Source organism: Loxodonta africana, chromosome 23 (assembly GCF_030014295.1).
Source record: "Loxodonta africana isolate mLoxAfr1 chromosome 23, mLoxAfr1.hap2, whole genome shotgun sequence".
Taxonomy (NCBI): domain Eukaryota; kingdom Metazoa; phylum Chordata; class Mammalia; order Proboscidea; family Elephantidae; genus Loxodonta; species Loxodonta africana.
The window spans coordinates 34853667-34871297 of NC_087364.1; the positions used below are offsets into that span (position 1 = coordinate 34853667).

At 38.3% G+C, this 17631-nt stretch overlaps 1 protein-coding gene across 8 annotated transcripts in view; it reads left to right on the plus strand.

The window, feature by feature from the left end:
- The window catches only part of NMD3 (NMD3 ribosome export adaptor), a 65504-nt gene that overhangs the window by 4691 nt on the left and 43182 nt on the right, over positions 1 to 17631 (plus strand). For 7 of the 8 annotated variants that reach the window (XM_023541318.2, XM_023541319.2, XM_023541320.2 and 4 more), the window contains 4 exons: positions 13208 to 13288; positions 14033 to 14161; positions 14253 to 14270; positions 14436 to 14526. In XM_023541318.2, coding sequence (XP_023397086.1) covers positions 13208 to 13288; positions 14033 to 14161; positions 14253 to 14270; positions 14436 to 14526 — 319 coding nt within the window. The remainder of the gene's footprint in view (positions 1 to 13207; positions 13289 to 14032; positions 14162 to 14252; positions 14271 to 14435; positions 14527 to 17631) is intronic. The other variant, XM_003422199.4, reaches the window with a different exon arrangement.

The window sequence follows — 17631 nt, forward strand, 5'->3', positions numbered from 1 at the left end:
AATTTTTTTGCAGGTGAGCTTTTATTAAAGCTCTTACTTTCAGAAAATCCAATGAGTAGGTTTTTCAGAAGCAACTATTAAATGTTACTTTTGGTAAATACCCCACTACAAATCCTATTTTCATTTTGAAAATTATGTATATTCTTTTTTATGAAAGTATCTTTTAGTGTTAAAACATTATGGAATCATTTTTTTCATTATTGAGAATCACTTATTGCAGTAATTTTTTGTGAGCATCTTTGTATAAAACCATTCATAAACATAATTTAGGAAATCACAGCATTATGACTATGGTATTCTTTTTTTTTTTAATTTTTGATACTGCCCTGGAAAGAAAATACTTGTGTCTGTTACTTAACGTCAGTGGATAAATGTCTTCAAAGGTCATTGTGAGTCTAGTTTACTTGACATAACACTTTCAAGTTTTTGTTGTTGTTAAGCTTTATCACTAACTTCTACAAGGTATGTTTTTAACTTGAAATGGACTCAGAATTTGAAGGCTTTTCAGATTCTCTTTTCAGCGCTGTCCAAGTTTCATAAAATAGTTCTTTGAAAATTTTCCCTTTCTACCCATCTCCCAGAAATTCTGTTAGACAAAAATGGGCCCCCTGGTTTAAAACTTTTTAATTTTTTCCTCTCATATTTAACAAAATTTCTTCATCTTTTTTCTGTGTTCTTGATGATTTCCTTGACTTTGTCTCTCAATCCTTCCATTAGTTTTTTAGTAACAGTAATTGTCCTAGTTATCTAGTGCTGCTGTTATAACAGAAATACCACAAGTGGATGGCTTTAACAAACAGAAATTTATTCTCTCACAGTTTAGGAGGCTAGTTGTTTGAAATCAGGACACCAGCTCTAAGGGAAGGCTCTGTAGAAAGTTCTTGTCTCCTTTCAACATCTGTGGGCCGAGTGTTTCTTGGAGCTGTCCATGTGTCTTGGCATCAATCTTCTCCTGGGTCTAGGTGTTACTCAGCACAGGGACCCCGGGTCCAAAGGACATGCTCTGTTCCCAGCTTTTCTTTCTTTGTGGTAATGAGGTCCCTTTGTCTAGTTCTCTCTCCTTTTATCTCTTGTAAGATGAAAGATGATGCAGGCCAGACCCCAGGGAAACTCCTCTCAAATACATCAGGGCTGTGACTTGAGTAAGGAAAGGTGTTACATCCTACCCTAATCCTCATTAACATAACCTTGTGTTGCTTCATTAATCGTAGGCAGAGATTAGGATTTGTAACATATAGGACAGTTAGATCACACAATACTGGGAATCATGGCCTAGCCAAGTTGACACATATTTTTGGGGGACATGACAGTAATATTTTTAAGTTCCAGAGCATTTCATGTTTTTTTTTTATAGTGCTTCAAGTGAAAGTTTACAAATTAAGTCAGTCTCTCATACAAAAATGTGTATACACCTTGCTGTGTACTCCTACTTGCTCTCCCCCAATGAGACCGCACACTCCCCCTCTCCACCCTGTATTTCCTCTGTCTGTTCAGCCAGCTCATGTGCCCCTCTGCCTTCTCATCTCTCCAGACAGGAGCTGCCCACAAAGCCTCATGTGTCTGCTTGAGCCAAGAATCTCACTCCTCACCAGCATGATTTTCTGTCTAACAATCTAGTCCAATCCTTGTCTGAAGAGTTGGCTTTGGGAATGGTTCCAGTCTTGGGCTAACAGAAGGTCCTAGGACCATGACCTCCAGGGTCTTTCTAGTCTCAGACCATTAGGTCTGGTCTTCTTACAAGAATTTGATGTCTATATCCCACTCTTCTGTTCCATCAGGGATTATCTGTTGTGTTCCCTGTCAGGGCAGTCATTGGTGGTAGCCAGGCACCATCTAGTTCTACTGGTCTCAGACTGTTGTAGTCTCTGATTGATGTGGCCCTTTATGTCTCTTGGGTTCATATTTACCTTGTGCCTTTGGTGCTCTTCATTTTCCTTTGCTCCAGGTGGGTTGAGGCCAATTGATGCAGCTTAGATTGCCGCTTGCTAGCATTTAGGATCCCAGATGCCACTCACCAAAGTGGGATTCAGAATGTTTTCTTAATACATTTCGTTATGCCAGTTGACCTAGATGTCCCCTGGAACCATGGTCCCCAGACCCCCGCCCCTGTTACTTGTCTGAAGCCTTTGGTTGTGTTTAGGAAAATTCTTTGCTTTTGGTTTAGTCCAGTTGTGTTGACCTCTTCTACATTGTGTGTTGTCTTTCCCTTCACCTAAAATAGTTCTTGTCTACTACTAATTAGTGAATACACTATTCCCTCCCTCCCCACCCTTGTAAACATCAAAGAATATTTTCTTCTCTGTTTAAACTATTTCTTGAGTTCTTATAATAGTGGTCTCATACAGTATTTGTCCTTGTGCAACTAATTTCACTCAGCATAATGCCTTCCAGATTCCTCCATGTTTTGAGATGTTTTGTGGATTCATTATTGTTCTTTATCATTATGTAGTATTCCGTTATGTGACTGTACCATAGTATATTTATCCATTGATCCAGTGTTGGGCACCTTGGTTGCTTACATCTTTTTGCTGTTGTGAACAGTGCTGCAATGAACATGGGTGTGCATATATCTGTTTGTGTGAAGGTTCTTATTTCTCTAGGATGTATTCCAAAGACTGGGATTGCTAGATCATGTGGTAGTTCTATTTCAAGCTTTTTAAGGAAGTGCCAAATGGATTTCCAAAGTGGTTGTACCATTTTACCTTTCCACCAGCAGTGTGTAAGTGTTCCAGTCTCTCTGCAACCTCTCCAACATTTATTATTTTGTGTTTTTGGATTAATGCCAGCATCGCTGGGGTGTGATGGTATCTCATTGTAGTTTTGATTTGTATTTCTCTAATGGCTAATGATCATGAGCATTTCCTCATGTATCTGTTAGCTGCTTGAATGTCTTCTTTGGTGAAGTGTCTGTTCATATCCTTTGCCCAGTTTTTAATTGGGTTATTTGTCTTCTTGTTGTTGAGTTTTTGCAGTATCACGTAGATTTTAGAGATCAGACACTGATTGGATTTCTCATAGCCAAAAATTTTTTCCTAGTCTGTAGGTAATCTTTTTACCCTTTTGGTGAAGTCTTTGGATGAGCATAGGTGTTTGATTTTTAGGAGCCCGCAGTTATCTAGTTTCTCCTCTGCATTGTTAGTAATGTTTTATATACTGTTTATGCCATGTCTTAGGGCTCCTAGCATTGTCCCTATTTTTTGTTCCATGATCCTTTTCATTTTAGATTTTATATTTAGGTCTTTGATCCATTTTGAGTTCGTTTTTGTGCATGGTGTGAGGTATGGGTCTTGTTTCATTTTTTTGCAGAGGGATATCCACTTATGCCAGCACCATTTGTTAGAGACTGTCTTTTCCCTATTTAACAGACTTTGGGGTCTTTGTCAAATATCAGCTGCTCTGGGGTCTTTGTCAAATATCAGCTGTTCATATGTGCATGGATTTATGTCTGGATTCTCAATTCCGTTCCGTTGGTCTATGTATCTGTTGTACCAGTACCAGGCTGTTTTGACTACTGTGGTGGTATAATAGGTTCTAAAACCAGGTAGTGTGAGGCCTCCCACTTTGTTCTCCTTCTTCAGTAATGCTTTACTTATCTGGGGCCTCTTTTCCTTCTATATGAAGTTGGTGAATTTGTTTCTCCATCTCGTTAAAAAATGTCATTGGAATTTGGATTGGAATTGCATTGTATCTATAGATCACCTTGGGTAGAATAGACATTTTTACAGTGTTCAGTCTGCCTATCCATGAACAAGGTATGTTTTTCCACTTATGTAGGTCTCTTTCGGTTTCTTGCAGTAGCGTCTTGTAGTTTCCTTTGTATAGGTTTTTTATGTCTCCGATTAGATTTATTCCCAAGTATTTTATCTTCTTGGGGGCTATTGTAAATGGTATTGATTTGGTTATGTCCTCTTCGAAGTTCTCTTTGTTGGTGTAGAGGAATCCAACTGATTTTGGTATGTTTATCTTGTATCCTGACGCTCTGCTGAACTCTTCTATTAGTTTCAGTAGTTTTCTTTAGGGTTTTCTGTGTCTAAGATCATGGCATCTGCAAATAGAGATACTTCTACTTCTTCCTTACCAATTTGGATGCCCTTTATTTCTTTATCTAGCCTAATGCTCTGGCTGGGAATAAGAGTGGTAATAAAGGCCGTCCTTCCCTGGTTCCCATTCTCAAGGGGAATGCTTTCAGACTCTCTCCATTTAGGATAATGCTGGCTGTTAGCTTTGTATAAATGCCCTTTATTATGTTGGGGAATTTTCCTTCTATTCTTGTTTTGCTGAGAGTTTTTATCATGAGTGGATGTTGGATTTTGCCAAATGCTTTTTATGCATTAGTTGATAAGATCATGTGGTTCTTGTTTTCTGTTTTATTTATATGATCGATCATATTTTTCTAATGTTGAACCATCCCTGCATACCTGGTATGAATCCCACTTGGCCATGGTGAATTATTTTTTTGATACGTTATTTAATTCTATCGGCTAGAATTTTGTTGAGAATTTTTGTGTCTAAGTTCATGAGGGATATGGGTCTGTAATTTTTTTTTGTGTGTGTGGTATCTTTACCTAGTTTTAGTACCAGGGAAATGCTGGCTTCATAGAATGAGTTTGGGAGTATTCCATCCTTTTCTAATCTTTGAAATACCTTTAGTAGTAGTGGTGTTAACTCTTCTCTGAAATTTTGGTAGAATTCTCCAGTGAAGCCATCAGGGCCAGGGTTTTTTTTTTTGTTGGTAGTTTTTAAATTACCTTTTCAATCTCTTTGTTATGGGTTTTAGTAGTTTTACCTCTGTGTTAGTTTAGGAAGGCAATGTGCTCCTAGAAATTTGTCCATTTCCTCTAGGTTTTCAAATTTGTTAAGAGTACAGTGTTTCATGGTAATCTGGTATGATTTTTTAAATTCAGTTGGGTCCAATTTGGTCTGCCTCTCTCATTTCTTATTTCTGTTATTTGCCTTCTCTCCTGTTTTTCTATTGTCATTTTGGCCATTGGTTTATTGATTTTGTTAATCTTTTCAAAGAACCAGTTTTTAGTATTGTTAACCCATTTGTTTTTCTGTTCTCTGTTTCATTTAATTCTGCTTTAATTTTTATTATTTGCTTTCTTCTGGTGCCTGAGGGTTTCTTCTGTTGTTCTCCTTCTGTTCAAGTTGTAGGGATAGTTCTTTGATTTTGATCCTTTTGAAAGTGTGCATTTATTGCTATAATGTGACCTCTGAGCACTGCTTTAGCTATGTTCCAAACGTTCTGGTAGAAAATGTTTTCATTCTCATTGGATTCTATGAATTTCTTTATTCCATCCTTAATTTCTCCATAACCCAGTGTTTTTTGAACAAGGTGTTGTTTCGTCTCCAAGTGTTTGATTGCTTTTTCCTGATTTTTCTGTTATTTTTTCCTACTTTCATGGCTCTGTGGTCCGAGAGGATGCTTTGTAATATTTTGATGTTTTGGATTCTGTTAAGGCTTGCTCTGTGCTCTGTGACCTAATATGTTACCTGTTTTAGAGAATGTTCCATGTGTGTTGGAAAAGAAAGTATACTTGGCTGCCATTGGGTGGAGTGTCCTGTATATGTCTGTGAGGTCAAGTTGGTTGATTGTGGTATTTAGATCTTCAGTGTCTTTATTGTCTCACTTTTCAATACTGTTAGAGTTTGTTTTATGTATCTTGAAGCCCTGTTGTTGGATGTGTAAATATTTAATATCTTTATATCCTCCTGCTGTATTGTCCCTTTAATCATTATTAGTGTCCTTCCTTATCCTTTATGATGGATTTAACTTTGAAGTCTATTTTGTCTTTAATATTGCCATTGCTGCTCTTTTTTATTGTTGTTTGCTTGATCCATTTTTTTTTTCCATCCTTTGCGTTTTAGTTTGTGTGTTTAAGGTGTGTCTCTTGTAGGCAGCATATAGATGGATCGTGTTTTTTTAATCCATTTTGCCACTTCCTGCATCTTTATGGGTGCATTTAGTCCATTAACATTCATCATCTTTATGGATAGATAGGAGTTAATGCTGTGATTTTGATGTCTTTTTTTGTGTGTTGTTGACAGTTTCTTTTTTCCACTGAATTTTTTGTGCTGCATAGTTTTTCTTTATATATTGTCTTTTTATCGTTGTTTATGATTTTGTTTTTACTGAGAATGTTTTTCTTGTATTTTATTTTGATGTGTAGGATTATTAGTTTCCCTGGTGGTTACCTTAGTATTTATCCCCGTTTTTCCAAGTTTAAACCAAACTTTTATTTCTTTATATCGCCTTGACTTCCTCTCCCTGTGAAAGATGTGTGACTACATTTTTTAGTCCCTCTTTATTGATTTAATGTTGTCGTCTTTTAGATAATGACATCGCTGTTGCCCTTTTTTGAGTGTTTTTTAATCTTTATTTTTGCGATTTCCCTATCTGGGTTACTATCCTGTTTCCTCCGTCCTGTGTTCTAATCTTGGGTTGATATCTGATGTTATTGATTTTTCTGACCAAAGAACTCCGTTTAGTATTTATTGTAGTTTTGGTTTGGGTTTTTTCAAATTCCCTAAACTTCTGTTTATCTGGAAATTTCCTAATTTCACCTTCGTATTTGAGAGAGACTTTTGCTGGATGTATGATTCTTGGCTGGGAATTTTTTTCATTCAAGGCTTTATATATGTCATCCCATTGCCTTCTTGCATGCATGGTTTCTGCTGCTGAGTAGTCTGAGTTTATTCTCATTGAGTCTCCTTTGTAGGTGACTTTTTATCCCTAGCTGCTCTTTAAATTCTCTCCTTTTCTTTGGTTTTGGTAAGTTTGATTGTAATATGTTTCAGTGACTTTCTTTTGGGATCTGCCTTTTGTGAGGTTTGATGAGCATTTTGGAGAGATTATCATCTCATCGTTTGTGATATCAGCAAAGGTTCTCCCAACAAATCTTCAACAATTCTCTTTGTATTTTCTCTTATTCCTACGTGTTCTGGCACTCCAGTCACTCATAGGTTATTTCTCTTGGTAGAGTCCCATATGATACTTAGGGTTTCTTCAGTTTTTTAAGTTCTTTTATCTGATTTTTTTTTTTGAATGTATTGGTGCCAAGCGTTTTTTCTTCAGTCTCACTAATTTTGACTTCCATTTCCTCAGTTCTGCTCCTCTGACTTTCTACCGAGTTGTCTAATTCTGAAATTTTATTTTTAATCTTCTAAATTGTAGTTTGCTGTCCCTCTATGGATTCTTGCAGCCTATTAAGTTTTTCATTGTGCTCTTAAATAACCTTCTTAATTTCCACAACTGCTTTATCTTTCTGTTTCTTGGCTTGTTCTGTGTTTTACCCGATCTCTTTCCTGATCTCTTGAAGAGTTCCATATATTAATCTTTTGTATTCTACCTCAGATAATTCTAGGAATACCCTTCATCTGGAATGCTCCTTGATTCTTTTTTTTTTTTTTTTGAGAACTTTTCAAGGTGATCATGGTCTGCTGCTTCATGTGATTTGTTATTGATTGTCTCTGAACCACCTAGAACATACTGTATTAATTTCTTCTATGTCGGCTACTGTGTCTTAGCTTCTTGCTTTGTTTTATTTCGATATGCCCAAGTAGGTTGCTTGAGTGACCTAGCTTGATTTTTTGCCCCCTTGAAGATGGCTAGAGATGTTGCCAGGTATATGAGCCCAGGAGTCCATTCACTTTTCTAGTGTGGATTCAACTCGGCTGTCCAGGTAGTTGGTCATAAAGTGTGTGGTGCAAGCTCTGTCCTACAGTTTTAGAGGAGTGGGGGTGATTGGTGTAGGCAGAGGTATCTGGTTGGTACAGGGGGTCACACTCTCAGCAAGGCAGAGGGCTGACAGCCATCCCCCGAGAGTCTGTGAGGAAAGCACGTCCCTGTCCCCTAGAGTGCACAAGTGGGTGCGTTCTTCATCCAGATCGTGGGCATCCGGTGCTTTTAGTTGTAAGGCCTTGGAGGCACCACTTATTCTTAGACCTGTGTTGCTGTCACTAGGTAACATGGGTGGAGCCACCAGTCATCAGGCCCCTTGTGTGGGTAGGTGAGGCCCCTGTTTAATAGGCAGAGTGGTGTCAAACATCAAAAACTTGCCTCTCCACTGCACAGCTGAAACAATTGAAATCAGATCTCAGGCATATACACTGTTGCAATCTGCCATCAGGTGCCTAAGCTCCTGAAATGGGCCCATATAGGTCCCTGCAGGGATGAAAATTATTCAGAGTCCATGGACCATTTGTTCCTGGCCTGGAGCCTCTTCTGCCTTTTGGTCCCAGCTTAGGGGAGTCGGCAGATTATCTTTTCCACAAATTGTTAATTTATTCCTTCTCCAAGTCCAGGAGAATGGCCCAGTACACGCAGCAGAACCTAATTCTGGCCCAGGGAAATCGACAGCCACTGAAGCCAGCTTGGAGGTTGGGGGTGCAGTAAATTAAATGCAAGTACTTATCTTTTATCTAGAGTACTGTTCTTCTTTGATTCTGGAAGCATGAGTAGACTGTGCAGCTTGCTGTCTCGCCCTGAGGAAACCACGTCCCGAACCCTACCACCAGCCCTGCCGTGGTCGCGCCAGGGGGTCCTGCCTGAGGGGCACTGGTTCCTGCTGAGTTAGGTCGGGCAACTCCTCACTGCTTCTGAACCATCTCTCCCTTCCTCTGCCGCTCAGTCTGATTTCCTAACTTTGCCTTTGATGTTCAGGGCTCCTAGCTTGTAATATATATAATTGCTTCACTTGTTTTTTCAGGACTTTTTTCTGACAGGGATCACCAGAAGCATCTGACTACTCAGCCGTCTTGGCCCCGCCTCATGTTTCATGTTCTTAATGCAATCTTTCCATGATTTTTTTTCCTGAATAATTTTGATAACAGGATTTTTTTTTTAAGGTTTCCTTCTATTCCCTGATTTATCTCAGCCCTCTCCCCTCTCCACTCAGTTTTTTGTGTACATTGGTCTTTTGCCCTTATATTGCAAACATTTGTCAAATGTACAGTGAGCCTTAGGAATTCATCGGTTCATTCAGCAGATGTTTATTAAGTGCTAACTGTGCGAAATTGTTTTTAGTGTTGGGATACAGCAGTGAATAAGAGAGACAAATCTTTGTCTTAGCGAGCTTATTTTCTAGTTGAGGGATGTGGAGTAGGCAATGAACAAAATTAAATAAGTATACTATATGGTATATTAAAGGTGGAGAAAATTAAAGTTAGAAAGTGGATAAGAATGTGTAGGGAAGGGTTGCAACTTAAAATAGGGCAGTTAGGGAGGGCCTCACTGATAAGTAACGTTTGAGTAAACAGTAAAGGCAGTGAGGAAGGGAGTCTGCAGAAATGTGGAGCAAGAACATTATGGGTACAGGGAAAGAAGCAAGAAGCGTAGAGGCCAGAGGCAGAAGCATGGCAGTGCAGCTTAGAGTGGAGTGGTAAGGGGAAAATTAGTTGGGATGAAGTCAGAGAAGTCTTGGAAGGTCAGAGTATGTCAGGCTTTGTAGGTCCTTGTAAGGACTAGTATTTACTCTGAGTGTGATGGGTGTAGAGGGTATAAGGCAGAGTAGTGAGATGATGTGACTGATGTTTTGTCAGAATCCCATCAGTTGTTATATTTTGAAGGATCTTAGGGAGTGATTGTAACAATCATGATGAGAAATAATGGCATTTGGATCAGCAGTGGAGCTGGTGAGAAGTGGACAAATTCTGGATCTGTTTTGAAGGTGGTCAGTAGGATTTACTGACGTAGCATGATACATGTGTGAGGTGGGAGAGTTAAGGGTATCTTCCAGGGTTTTGGTCCTGAATAACTAGAAGGAAGGAATTGCTGTTAGTAAGGTGTAGGAAAAGCTTCAGGAGGAGTAGGAAGAAAAAAAAAAAAAAACCCATTGTGGTGAGTTGATTCCCACTCATAGTGACCCTGTAGGACAGAGTGGAACTGCCCTGTAGAGTTCCCAAGGAACACTTCTTGGATTCAAACTGCCGACCTTTTGGCTAGCAGCCATGGCACTTAACCACTATGCCACAGGGGTTTCCAGAGGGAATAGGGAGTTGGATAAATAAGCAGAGTAGTCCAGGGTGGTGATGATAAATTCGAGGTATAGATGGTATTTAAAGCCATGAGATTACCCGAGGGAGTTAGTTTTGATAAAGAAGGGAGGAAATTTGAAGACTGAGTTCTGGGGCCCTTTAATGATAAAAGTTGGTGAAGATGAGGAGGAACCAGCAAAAGAGACTGAAAAGGAGCACTAGTGGTGAGGCAGGAGGAAAATTAGGTGAGTGTGGTGTTTGTTCTGGAAAGCAAGGGAGTGTTTCAAGAAGGGAGTGGTTAGCTCTGTCATTTGCAGCTGCTGGGTCAACTAAGATGAGTTCTGTGGATTTAGCAATCAGGAAGTCAGTAGTGACCTTGATAAGCAGTTTCTGTTGAGTGGTAGGGATAAAGACCTGGTTTGAATGTTAATGAAGGGAGTGGGAGAGGAATTGGAGGCAGAAAGTACTACACACCCACTTACCCACTCCTCACTCATTGACATGATTAGGTACCAAAGATCAGGCTGTTATGTGAAAACTGGCGCTGTATGAAAATGGAGGATTTTTTTTTTTTTTCTGTTTTCAGACCATCCATTTGTCCAGTTTTTTTTATTTAGAAAATATGATTGTAGAAATAATAACAGATTTACTTTTATGCTCATTATTGTGATGAGTTGAGTTATGGACTGTTCCTCTGAGGAGAAGGAGGCTTGGAGAAGACACAGTTGGTTAAAGCTGGACTGTGTGACTGGAGGGCCCACAGCTTAACCACTTCACCTCTCTGCTGTACTGGGCCAAATCTTCCCATTCAACATGATCCTGGAGCCTGGTTGTCCCCTGGGCCTGGTGAGTCACTGAGGCCCAGGGCTTCCTGTGAGGGCAAAGGCAGCCCAGCTGCACACCCAACCACACTGAGGCGGAGGCTTCAGGCCCAGTTCAGCTCACTTTTAGGATGTCATTAAACTGTCATGCATTTCTTCCAAACACCCTCTCCGTTGCCTCTTTATTTCCTCCCTCGTATCCCACAGCAGTTTTGAACTGCAGGGCCTCAGGTCGCATAGGAGCTGGGAACCCAGAACAGGTGCCCCCTGGCGCAGAGCTGCCTGCACGCAAACACCATGGAGGAGGCTGGACCCATATGGCAGGTGGACACAGTGGCCCTACTGGCAGGAGGGAGTGGGGGCCATGGGGCAGTACGGCCCAGCTTCCTGGAGGCCGCTTGGAGACCCTCCTCAAGGGAGGGAATGGTCCGCAGCTGTTGCTTCATTAATTCGGATTTTTTACTATTGTTGTAAAATGTTTCATAATAAGATAGTTGATAAATGAGGAATAGGTGAATAGACAGTGCATTTAAGATTGCTGTAAAAGGGAACAAAGAAGTAGGGCAGTGACTGGAGGCACAAGTTGGGAAGGAGCACATCTTTTTTTGAGATGCGAGCTGTAACAATATATTTGTAAGCTGTCTGGTAATGATCCAGTACAAAAGGAAAAGTTTGTGAAGCTGCAAGGAGGCAGTAATTGGCATGGGGAATGTCCTTAAGAAGTGGGAAAGACATGAGCTATAGCACGCTAGTGGAAAAATACAATTGTTTGTTAATTTAGTCATTCAACAAATATTTAGCACTTAATTTTCTGCCAGACACCATTTTGGAAGCCTAGAGTATTTCATAGAACAAAAGAAAGATCTGTCTCCCAATAGTTGGTCTTGATAGAAGTGTGGACAGTTCATTTGTGATAACAGGAGGGAAGGTGTTGATAAATGGGAGCTTGTGGAGATTCTCTTGATTCCTCTTTTTTTTTTTTAATTGAGAAAACAAGTATACGCAGCAGCAGTGAAGGAAGAAGGTATTGGATGTTAGAGGAGAGAGAGAGGAGAAGGTATGAACTAGTCCTTTACGAGAGTAGGAGAGTGAATGCACTGGAACAGTGTGTGATTGCTTGGTAGCACTAAGGATTATTTAAAGTAAGAGTAGTCAAGCATAGTGTATTTGTTTCTCTGGCTACATCAGCAGCACAGGTAAGGCATAGAGCAGGCAAGGCATTAGACTTAAGCAACATTATGATTTAGCCAAGTGACTAAAGGTATAAAGTGAGAGAAGGACCAAGGGATTTGAGAGTGTGTTCGTCGGAATGATTTTGATGATTGACTTTGAAATTAAGCTGAGGTACTGTTGGCATTTAGAAGGTGAGGAATAGTTGTGGTAGGACGAATCATTTGTAGGTCACAGTAGATTCAGGGATGGATTACCCAATAAGCAACGTACTTGGGTCAGAAAAATAGTACTACCTAGGTGCCCAATCTGGATACTCAGGCATCATTTTCAAGTCTGTTCTCTTTCTCTTTCCTATATCCAGTTAGCATTATGTCCTATATTTTACCTTTTAAGTAGCTATTGGATCTTTCTGCTTCTGGTATTTCCAGTGCTTCTCTTCCTTAGTTCAGGGTACCTATAACTCATGCCTAGATTTTTGCAACAGCCTTCATCCTTGTTCTCTAATCACTTCTTCCCATAGCAGCCAGAGTGATTGTTTCGAATGCAGATTTGATTATCTGGTCCTCAGTACCCTCAGATGAGCATGTCGTAAGATTCTGCAGGGTCTGGTCTGTGTTCACATCTTTGTTCTCATCTCGCCCATCTCCCTTGCAGTTTGTATACTCATTCCAGTCATATTGAGCTGTGTTCAGTTCACTACACATAGCAAACTGATTTTGGCCTCTGAAGATGCTGCTGACTCAGCAGTGAGTTCTTGTTACGTGTTCAGTATTCAGTGCATGAGACTCCTTCTGACAAGTGTCCATTCTTTAAAAAAAAAACAAAAAACAAAACCCACAAGAATGTATCTAATATATGGGAATAAACCAAGTGGAAACTTGTTTGTGAGGTTTCTAGTGGATGATAAGGTCACTAGGTCCTTGCTTTCTTCTAAAAAATATAATTTCCATCCAAAGAGCAGTATACTTTTTAGAGAAAAGGATTTTTTTCCCTATGCTAATCTTTTAATGTTTTTGCATGGATTATACTAATTGCAGTCATTGAGTTGTACTTTTAGTTGTTGTTATTGCTGCCCTACCTCTGATGGTGAATCTTTCTTTAGTGATAATAGTGTGTAGTGATGCTAATCACAAATTCCTTAAGCATCTTACAAAATCTTTCAGTTGTTGAATTATTCTTTCATATCATTTCTTCTCAGGTGGGAACTTATATTTCTTTCTGCTTGTGTTCTATTGAAGGTACGACTTGTAGATGCAGGTTTTATTTGGACTGAGCCCCATTCTAAGAGACTTAAAGTTAAACTCACAATTCAGAAAGAGGTAAGCATGGTACACATTCTCTCCCACCCAGTGCCGTCGAGTCCATGTGTGGACACGTTCTCTCAGCATGGTTAAATTGTAGGTAGAGAGAGGGAAGGCCTAGTGGTTAATTTATTTCATGCCTAGAACAGGTGAAAAGGAAAATAATGAATTCTTACTTTTTAGCCCTTGTTTTTTGGATCATCTGCACAAATGATGAGGTCACTAGGAAGAACAGCCATTGCTGATGCTGAGTGGGCTAAGATCACCTTTTCAGTGCCATTTTTACTAGGAAAAAATAAATTTATGTCAGCTAAGGCACTGATTCTCAAACTTGCTTGTCATGACTCACAGTAACTGAATCAAAATTTCTGGATGTAAAGCCCAGGAATGTGTATATTTAAAAAGCTTCCCAGGTGATTTCTGATAGTTGGCTAAGCTTGAGAAATATTAAGGAATGTTTTCTTTTTCGAGAGTTTTGTCTTGATATATATATAATTCTTCAAAGAATATCCTCACAACCACTTCAATTATAATTTAAATGTTAATCTTATAAACACTAGGAATTAAATTAAGCCTGCATGAATTTCTTGAAATAGTATGATTCATTCATATGACTTTACATTTAACTGGTTTTTTATTGATACCCTCATAGCATTCATGAAAAAAGATTTTAAATTAAATATTAAAGCATCATCTCTTAAGAGAAATATTTGCTATTTAACAGAAATAAAGGAATGAAAGAGTATGAATTGTCTTTATCAGGTGATGAACGGCGCTATCCTTCAGCAAGTGTTTATGGTGGATTATGTTATCCAGTCTCAAATGTGTGGAGATTGCCATAGAGTAGAAGCTAAGGATTTCTGGAAGGCTGTAGTTCAAGTGAGGCAAAAGGTAATGAGAGAAGGGTCATGAGTGAATTCTCCATCTTGTATTTTATTTTTGTCAGTATAAACAGCTAGTAAAGCTTCCTTTTCCTTTTCAGATACTTCAGACTCCAGGGGTAATTATGTCTTGGAGCATTCACTTTTGGAAATTGATCACTGTTACATTTTAGATAATCTTTACAGTTGTTTTTGTTTTAAAAAATAAGTGTGCCATATCTGCAGATGGTATGACTGTTTTTTTTGCATTTGATCTATCGATCTAACAGTGCATTTATATTTAGACCTTGCACAAAAAGACTTTCTACTATCTTGAACAATTGATTTTGAAATATGGAATGCATCAGAACACACTTCGTGTCAAAGAGATTCATGGTGAGTTAAAATTTAAAAGCATTTGAAATTGTGTCAAAATTTTATTTCAGCTTACCTAAGTAAGTTTTTATCTTTACTGATAATACCTGGAATAGTATTGTCCAAAATAACTTTCTCCAGGCAAGAAAAAATCTTAGTTCTCTATCTGAACCATCCAGTATAGTAGCCACTAGCCACATGTGGCTCTTGAGCTTTTGAAATGTGGCTAGTGCAATTGAGAAGCTGAATTTTTAATTTTCAATTTTAGTTAATTAAAATTCACATTTAAATAGCCACACGTGGCTAGTGGCTACTGTGTTGGATAGCACATATCTAGAATTAAGATTTTTTTCTTTGAAGTTCCCCCACCCCATCCAGTTTGGTTAGAATGTTAGTCCCTGCCCTCAGTAGATTTTGTCTGATAGGATAGCCAGATGGATTTTGTCTGATAGGATAGCCAGATGAGTAACCCAGTGACTACAATAATGGAGAGTAAAGTGCTGTTACAGAAAATTCATCTTGGATTTATTTTATGCAGAGATCAGTTTGGTTGGAAGAAAATAATTATTTTTGAGATCTGTAAGTTCTTTTATAATGGTTTTATATTTTTTATATGCTTAGAGGCGTTTGTGATGGATGCGTCAATTCAGAAGCCTAAACTCAATAAACAGATATACAAATCATAGGTTTCTTGAAGATAGAATTTTAAAATTTTTGCATAATTTCATAATGGCCTGTTAGGGCTTGTACTGTCCTAGCATTTACTGTTGATGTAGCATAGTTCTTATATATATTAAATGTTGGATAAATATTTGCTTAATAATACTGTGAAATATAAATATCCTTTGGCAAACTCTAGCCTCTTGCTATAGGTTAGTGTTGTGGGGTAGTGCTTGCTACTGGTGGACATGCTTTGTTTTCCTAGTGTCTTTCTAAAGTATAGGTTTTGAGATAGCTGTTGTGATTTTACTTTTTAGCTGTTGTGAAGCAATCGCCAAGTTCTTAAATTATACTTTTTAGTTTAAAACTTTGAATTCCACTGGTACTTACTGGTCTATTACTCATTTGTTTTTTATGTGTCGAGAAAAGTCGTTAGAAGTGTGTGGTCTTGGATCTTTAAATTAATATTGCAATAAATGAATGAATATTGTAAGGCTTCCATCTGAAACCTGAGTGTATTACCTGTAGGGTTATTATTCTAAATCAGTGAAACACAGCTTCCTACCCCATTACCTTGAAGTCAGTTCCAACCCATAGGAACCCTATATAGACAGAGTAGAACTGCCCCATAGGGTTTCCAAGGCTGTAATCTTTATGGAAGCAGACTGCCACATCTTTCTTCTGCCAAGTGGTTGGTAGGTTTGAACTGCTGACCTTTTGGTTAGCAGCCAAACACTTGTGGATCCTACTGCCTGTTTAACTGGTTATTTCTGGCTAGCCACCAGGCAGAAAAATGCATCTTTGTTTTGAGTAACTGTGTTTTAAGTAACTCTTTAGGGATAATGAGACCCAAATATTTTAACTGAGGAAGCAAAACACTATTACTGTAGTTTATCACCATTGCAGAAATAGCTCCACACTGTTGGAATTTTTTGGTAGCAAAAAGACTCAGGTACATATGGGATATAGTTTTGGGATCACTTTCAAAACCAAGCATTGCAAATTTAAGAATTCTTTCATCCAGAAAAAGTAATTTGTCCTGTCCCGTCCCCCTCCTCCCCATTCTTGATGTTGATTTAGATGACTTGCTTGTTTATTTTTAACTTTGTTTTTAAAATTATAAAAATTCAAACATTGAAGTATATATGGATAAAGAATTTCCCCCTTCCCCCTCATTCACTTGTCTTCACCAGAGATAGCCACTTAAAATAGAATATATTATCTGTATGTCTGTGTGTAAACTGTGGTGATAGTGGTTGTTTCCCTCATATGTGGGATCATTCTGTAATGTTCTGTGACTTGCTTTCTTAGTGTATTTATAAATATTTCCCCATCATATAGTTCTGTTTTGTTGTTTTTATCTGCTACATGATACTCATTTTGTAATGTATGTTTAATGATTTCCTTATTAATGGGCTTGGAAGTTGTTCCATTTTTTTGCTACAAATAGCACTGTAGTGAATATCGTTTTGTACTTTTGTGCATGTGTAGTGGTATTTCTGTGGAATTGATTTTCAGAATTGAAATTACTAGATAAGAGTATCCAAATTTTAAATTTTCATCAGTACTGGTAGATTGTCTTAAAATAGTGGCAGTTTACATTCTCATCACAATGAGAGTTCTCATTTATTCACACACTTGCCAACTACTGAGTAAGACTGTATTGGCCTTTCTGATTTTTGCTGACTTAGTGGATAAAAGGACCCCTGGTGGCCCAGTGGTTAAAAGCTCGGCTACTAACCAAAAGGTTAGAATCTACCAGTTGGAATCTACCAGCCGCTCCTTGGAAACACTATGGGGCAGTTCTAGTCTGTCCTGAAGAGTCCCCGTGAGTTGGAATCGACACCCCTAAGTATGATGTTTATTTTAAGTTTCTATTTGATACATACACATACATACTTTTACATACTTCATGCTATTCTGCCCAATCTTGGTATCTGTTATTTTCTACTTAGGGTTAATCTACCTCTTGAAGGTTTATAAGAACCTGCCCACTAAACCATCCACCATTTGGTGCCTTATTGGAAAGGGGTATAAATCCTTTTAGTTTCTTTTAATATCATTAATAGCTTTCAGGTTTTCTACCTCTTCTTGAATCAATTTTGATAGCATTTTCTAAGAAATCATTTCACCTAGCTTTTGACATTCTTGGTATAAAATTGAACGTAATACATTCTCATGTTCAGTTTCATCCACAATAGTCCTCTTGTTCCTAATGTTTGTCTTTTCTCGCCCCTTCCCCTAGGTCAGACTTGCCAAAGTTTTATCTGTTAGTTATTTTTTCCTTAAGAATTAGCTTTCATTTTATTGAAAAGTCTTATTTTTCTTAATTTTTGCTTTGTCACTGAATTCTACTTTAGTTTTATTTTGTTTGAATTAATTGAAAGTTTATTTAAATTTCTAATAACTATACTTAAGGTTATAAATTTTCTTTTCAGTATCATGTTGGCTCTGTAGCTGGTATTT